We start from the raw sequence: 6,822 nt of genomic DNA, 5'->3' as shown, positions 1-6,822 counted from the left end.
ACTCTCAAGGGTTAATTTTCATATAATTTAATCCAAAATAGTTTTAAACGTGTGACGTTTCAGCCACTAGGTGGCCTTCATCAGACAACTGGTATCATAAACTGGCCAAAATTGGACTGTCAAGGCAACGGTGTCCACCGCTATGCTGTGGACGCAGCATAGCGGTGGACACCGTTGCCTTGACACTCCAATTTTGGCCAGTTTATGATACCAGTTGTCTGATGAAGGCCATCTAGTGGCTGAAACGTCACATGTTTAAAACTATTTTGGAATAAATTATATGAAAATTAACCCTTGAGAGTGCCTTGTACCTGTTTGATTGACTTACGGTTTGGAAACCAACAAGTGCACCTCGATATACCTCCACTATATTGGCTGTGCCTTATCCTTTTACAACCATCCCCCATAGACTCCACATGTTAAAAACTGATCCGGCCGACATCCGTTATTTAACAGACAAAAAAGTTTTTTTTGCAGAATTTTTTTGCTAATAAATCCATAACGGATGATTGCAGGACCTGTGAACCTAGCCTAATACTTCATATTTTTTAGGTCCTGCAAAGAAAAAAGGGGCTCAAACAGGGGAGAGAGAAGTCAGACAAAGTGAGCAGAAAGGCATTCCAGCCGTCTCGCCTGTATGCAAACCTCTTCTCCAAGGACTAAAGGGGTAATTCTAAAACACTCGGAATCATACAATTACAACCTTTTTTTTTCCCCTTATTCTAAACTATTTTTTGGCTGTATTTCAGATCTTCTCTTAAAAAGGCTACATTTCCCAAGAATCTTCAGTTTAGTGTTCAAAATACTGATATCCCATCACCACCTTCTGACTCTGCGGTGTCTTTGCCTCCTTCACTTCTGCATCTTGTGGGAATGGCAGCAGAGACCTCCGAGGAGAAATATCGTCTCCTAGACCAGAGGGACAAGATATTGAGACAAGGTATTGAAAGGATCTGTGAAAGTTTTGCAATTATTTGAGTAACTAAAGAAGTTTTTTTTTGTAACCATAAAAGAAATGGACATTTTCTAAACACGTTTGTCCTATTTTTGTAGCTCGAGTTAAACGAACTGGGTTAGATCAAGCCAAAGTTTTTGTGGGAACCTGTCCTGACATGTGCCCTGAAAAGGAGAGATACATGCGGGATACTCGCAATCAACTTAGCATCTATGAGTTCCTTCCAGGAACAGACAAGGTAATTATTAAATTAACTTTTACTTCAGTAGCGCCAACATATTCTACAGCACTTTTCCAATTGTATCCTTCCTCTTCCTTCCTCCAAATGTTTTGAGCATGTCATGTTTATCACCCAAAAAAGGTCAGTCATTTGTATAATTTTTAATGTTCTGTTTACTATTAATGGTCTACATTATGGATGGAAAATAACTTGCATAATTCCTTCCTTTCAAAGTTGGACCATGCGGCTGCCATTAAAGAATACAGTCGATCTTCAGCAGATCAAGAGGAGCCCCTAGCACATGAATTGCGCCCGTTACCAGTGCTGTGTATGACTATGGATTATATGGTGACCAATATCATGGATCAGGGAGAGGATAATTACCGAGATTGGTATGATTTTGTTTGGAACCGAACACGTGGAATACGGAAGGTGAGAAGCTTTACTGAAAGCTATGTATTTATCAAATAGTTTTTCTTGGCTAATCCGGATGACTTTTTAACCAGACTAATGTCAATTTGTTAACTAAGTTTAATTTTTAGAGATATTACTGTAGTTTAGGAATAAAAAAAAAATCAGCATAATGTGATCCCTTTGCTGCTAGAATTGTTAATTTTTTTGTGATAACTGGATTAGAGAAAACAAAGAGAAAAAGAAATGGTGTTAATAGATCCCTTAAGCTGGGTTCATACACAACGACAACAACGTTGCTGTTACGTCACCATTTCCTGTGACGTAACAGCGACCTTACATGATCGCTAGTTAGCTGTCAAACATGTAATTTTCAGCAGAGACGGAGCAGCGATCATAGCGACCTCGACGGTCATTGGGACGTGTCACACGCGTCGCTGTGCGACGACTCAGACCTTGATAGAGGCGGGGTGTTTACTCCTAGACATGTTTTGCGTTGCCTCTTTTCACGCCCCTCTGTTCCGATTGGTGATCGCTACAGCGCTTTTGCGTTGCCTTTTTCACGCCCCTCTGTTCCGATTGGTGATCACTACAGCGGTGCCTGATTGGGTGACCATGCCAAACAAAGGAAGACACAAAGAACGACACACTAGCAACACCAGACAGAGACTCTACTACGTGGAACAAAGAATGGAACTTAAAAAATGAAATCACTGTAACGCCTTCGGCAAGTTACCCAATCGGAACGCTGTTATGACCACCAATCGGAGTCGTGGGGGCGTTGTAAAATACACCGCAAAAACACGCCCGTGTCCTTCCTTCAGTCCTACGTCACTGCCTTCAAAGTCGTCGCGACCGTCGCTGCTGCTGTGTTAAACATAAGGATGCATGTGGCGCAGCGGGATAGAATCGATCAAAAAATGACCTGAAATATTCAAGAGCGAGCAGCGATCTCGCAGCAGGGGTCTGATCGTTGTAATGTGTCACACACAGCGACGTCGCTGTGGAAGTTGTTGCTACGTCACAGAAAATGGCGACTTAGCAGCGATGTCGTTGTCGTCGTCGCTGTGTGTGACACCACCATTATTCAAGCAAGACTTCAGTTTGTTAAAGGGTTTGTCTAGGTTTTAGATTAAAGCCTGCAGTCACTTTTAGTGACTAAACTTCTGAGTCCTTACAGTGCATGCACGCTCCGGATTCTCCGGTGATGAGAGCAAGTATTTATATGACCACTAGTATTCAGTTTGCATACATGCATTCACGTGCCGACTAGACTTACTCGACCTCACTCAATTCACTTGTATTGAGCAAGGCCGCTCATGTCTAGTCTGAGTGTGGCCGTAAGTATGTAAATCTTATATTTGTGGTCATGTGACCACCCACTTTTGCTATTGGCATCGGGGAATCCTGACCGATTTACGGTTCATGCTCTGTTAAGATTCAGAACTCCAGAGTGACTGCAGACTTTCATCTCAAATCTGGACAATCCCTTTAAGAAGTGGGTAGTCAGTGAAGTGCCAGAAGCAGATGAATTAATTAATGACCTTAAGAAAGTAAAAATATAGAGAAGTATATAAATACAGAGAAATTCTACAAGGAATGACAGATTGAGGCAAAAAGGTGAAAAATGTTATTTTCCCCTCCAGTCTTAAAGGGGAGGATATGGGACGGTAAAGCAGGGCAACGAGGGTTAGCAATGACTCATGTTTTATAATAGGTGTGTAGAATTTTTCTTATTTTTCTTTTCTTTTTAGGATATTACACAGCAGCACTTGTGTGATAAATTTACTGTGTCTTTGATGGAGAAGTGTATGCGGTTTCACATTCACTGTGCATATGAGCTTTGTGAGGAGCCGATGTCCTCATTTGATCCCAAAATAAATAATGAGAATTTGACAAAGTGTTTGCAGAGCCTAAAGGAAATGTACCAGGACCTACAAAATCATGGCGAGACCTGTCCTTGTGAACCTGAGTTTAGGGGCTACAGTGTTTTACTCAACCTCAACAAGGGAGATATTCTCAGGTAAAATCTTGCTTTCTTTTCATGCATTGAGTGACTGGATAGAGATCCTGGGGGTGTGGACCGTCTGTTCCTGGCACCATCTCGCTGTGGTGGACAATCGCGCTGGAGGGGAAGGGGCAAGGACTGTCTGCCTGCTCACCTCTTCATGTGTTGGAGGTTGGAGTCTTGCCCTGCAAACCAGAAAGGGTACTGTGTGACAGGTTTCACCCTGTTCTCTTAGACTTTAGATGGGATAAGTGGGTAATTACACTGTTTGCCTCACAAGCAGAATCTGAAAGAAAAATTGGAAAGATTGAAGGTAGAGACGGGTCGAACCCAGACGCCATGTCCACCTCCTACTATCAGGAAGCCAAAACTGACCACCTTGGCGCCGGTTGGTGGGTAACTATGCTGAAAAGGAGTCAACTTTTTTTTCCGAGTGTCAGCAGCATACACACGTGGTCTCCTGTGTTTCCCAAAGCGATAAAGTACATACAAGTCACAATAATGCCCATAGAAGTGTCAATGGTGCCTGTACTATATATGTACACACTACAGTTCAAAGGTTTGGGGTCACCAAGACAATTTTGTCTTTTCTCATGAAAAATCATACTTTTATTTATCAAATGAGTTGCATAATGAATACAAAATATAGTCCAGACATTGACGAGGTTAGAAATAATGATTTTTACTTGAAATAATAATTTTCTCCTTCAAACTTTGCTTTCGTCACAGAATGCTCCTTTGCAGCAATTCCAGCTTTGCAGACCTTTGGCATTCGAGCTGTTAATTTGCGGAGGTAATCTGGAGATATTTCACCCCATGCTTCCAGAAGTTGGATTGGCTTGATGGGCACTTTTTGCGCACCATACCTTCAAGCTGCACCCACAACAGCTCAATAGGGTTGAGATCTGGGCTGGCCACTCCATTACAGATAGAATACCAGCTGCCTGCTTTTTCCCTAAATAGTTCATGCATAATTTGGAGGTGTGCTTTGGGTCATTGTCCAGACGTCTCAAATAGGACGCCATAGGAGGCTGGCCCTAAAGTCACTTCTCTGCAGCTTCTATCACCCCTCCTGGAAAAGGACGTCATTTGGAGGCAGCGCTGAGGTCTCTTACTACAGCTACTATCATCGCCGCTTCCTGATGATGGTCTGTTTTAGGAGGGGTGATGGAAAACGTGACCTTAGTTTTTAACCGCTGCTTCCCGCATTTTCAGTGGCCAACACCACACTTCTGCCTCCGCCATCTTTGCTCGCCACCACCTCAGGCCCTGTGTGACATGGAGGTTTTTACATACATCACCAACCATCATGGCGGCGGGATCTGTTTCAGACTACAGATTCTGACACTCCGCCTGATAACTTCTCTGATGTCTTTGATGAGTGCAGGGTGACTCTGGCTTCGACCAACAGATTGGTAGTTCATAGGCAGACTAGCAAGAGTTAATCTCAGCTGGTCTGTTTGTTAGTCTCCTTTAATCACATGTTGTGTGGGAGCCAATCACATCTGCTCCCCTCCTATATATGCTGCCTAGATCCTACCATTTATGCCCACTGTAGTTTCTCTAAGCTGATCTGGGGAGGTTTTGTGATCCAGACTAACTGGTGGCTGTAGTATTTGTTTCTGAGTGCAGTTGTGAAGGTATCCCTTGTCGTCTCTTTGTTGCTACCTTCCTGCGCTTGCTTTTCTCCTGAGTCTCTCATTGTTTGTTTGTTCCTTGAATTTTCAGTATGTCAGAGTTTTTTGATTTTCCCCTGTCTGCCTTTATATGTGTTTTATCTGCCTCTTGCCCCTTCCTTCCCTGGTGGGAGGGGGGAAATCAGATTAGTTCGGGTCAGGAGCATAGCCAGGCACGACACTTGGTCAGCTTCACCATTAGGGGTAATCCTAAAGTTAGGGATAGCCTAGTGTGACTCGTTTTCCTAGAGTCACATCGTGACACCCTGCTTCTGACACAGCCATCTTTTTGCCTGAAATGAGGCATGAAGGGGTGTTGATAGAAGCAGGGTGAGTGACATAAGCAAATCCCTCATGATGACTATTCGTTTTAGGGCAGTAATAAAAGCTGTGGGACGGCACTGCTGTCACTCATCTTTCTGCTATCACTGCCCTATGATGGCGTCTTAGTTTATGGAAAGAAACTGCAGTGTTAGAAGCAGGCATTGTGGTTCCGATGAATGAAGATGAGGGTGACCGGGATAGAAGTGTGGTGGCTACTGAAACTGTTGTCACTTCTGCATCATCAGAATTGGACATCATCAGGGGAAGACTGACAGAAGTGATGGTAACTGACAGCAGCACCACCTCCTCCTTATGATGTCCTATCTCGGGTGGGAGAGAAGCTGTGGGGAAGTTACCGCAGGGCCATCCTTCTGTGACGTCCTTTTAAGATTCTCCTTAAATGGAACATCACAGGAAGTAAAGAAAAAAAAAAAAAAGACCGGATAAAGAGAACTGAAGAGAATTTTACAATACAGCAAATTATGAAAGTGTTAGGGCTTAAAATGGATGTTTATAAAGGCCATATGATAGAGATATATATATATATATATATAAATATTATATGGAGAAACCCTTAAAAAAAAGCCACATGCGTATTACCATACACAAGACGTGGGTTACCACCCAACTTGCAAATCAGCGGCCGGGCTGGAATTTGAAATAGGAGTTATTTCATCTACCATCTATTTCAGCAAGAGGAAAACTTTCCTTTGCTGCCTTTATACAGAGAACAATTTCTTTGTCGCTCCATTGGGAGACCCAGACAATTGGGTGTATAGCTTCTGCCTCCGGAGGCCACACAAAGTATTACACTCAAAAGTGTAACCCCTCCCCTCTGCCTATACACCCTCCCGTGCATCACGGGCTCCTCAGTTTTATGCTTTGTGTGGAAGGAGGCACACATCCACTCATGCATTCCCATGTTAGTCAGCAGTAGCTGCTGATTCTATCGGTTGGAAGAAAAGAGGGCCCCCACGGGGCCCCCGGCATGCTCCCTTCTCACCCCACTACGTCGGCGGTGTTGTTAAGGTTGAGGTACCCATTGCGGGTACACAGGCTGGAGCCACATGCCGTGTTTCCTTCACCATCCCTTGGCGGCTCTGGGAGAAGTGGGATCCTAAGCGGTCATCCAGGATCTGGGACCGTGCTCCCTCCGCAGCCCCTGTGGGAATCTGCTGGACAGGAGCCTATCTAGCCTCAGGGACCGGGCCCTGCAACTATGAGGTAC

At 43.9% G+C, this 6,822-nt stretch overlaps 1 protein-coding gene across 2 annotated transcripts in view; it reads left to right on the top strand.

Moving 5' to 3' along the window:
- The first annotated feature begins 754 nt into the window (after positions 1-754).
- The window catches only part of LOC142267570 (germinal-center associated nuclear protein-like), a 95,337-nt gene continuing 89,269 nt past the window's right edge, over positions 755-6,822 (top strand). For both annotated transcript variants that reach the window (XM_075332340.1, XM_075332339.1), the window contains exons 1-4: positions 755-940; positions 1,054-1,193; positions 1,410-1,607; positions 3,341-3,609. In XM_075332340.1, coding sequence (XP_075188455.1) covers positions 874-940; positions 1,054-1,193; positions 1,410-1,607; positions 3,341-3,609 — 674 coding nt within the window. In that variant the 5' untranslated portion in view covers positions 755-873. The remainder of the gene's footprint in view (positions 941-1,053; positions 1,194-1,409; positions 1,608-3,340; positions 3,610-6,822) is intronic.

Source organism: Anomaloglossus baeobatrachus, unplaced genomic scaffold, assembly GCF_048569485.1.
Source record: "Anomaloglossus baeobatrachus isolate aAnoBae1 unplaced genomic scaffold, aAnoBae1.hap1 Scaffold_296, whole genome shotgun sequence".
Classification (NCBI taxonomy): Eukaryota; Metazoa; Chordata; class Amphibia; order Anura; family Aromobatidae; genus Anomaloglossus; species Anomaloglossus baeobatrachus.
This window is presented reverse-complemented; position numbering and strand designations above follow the sequence as displayed.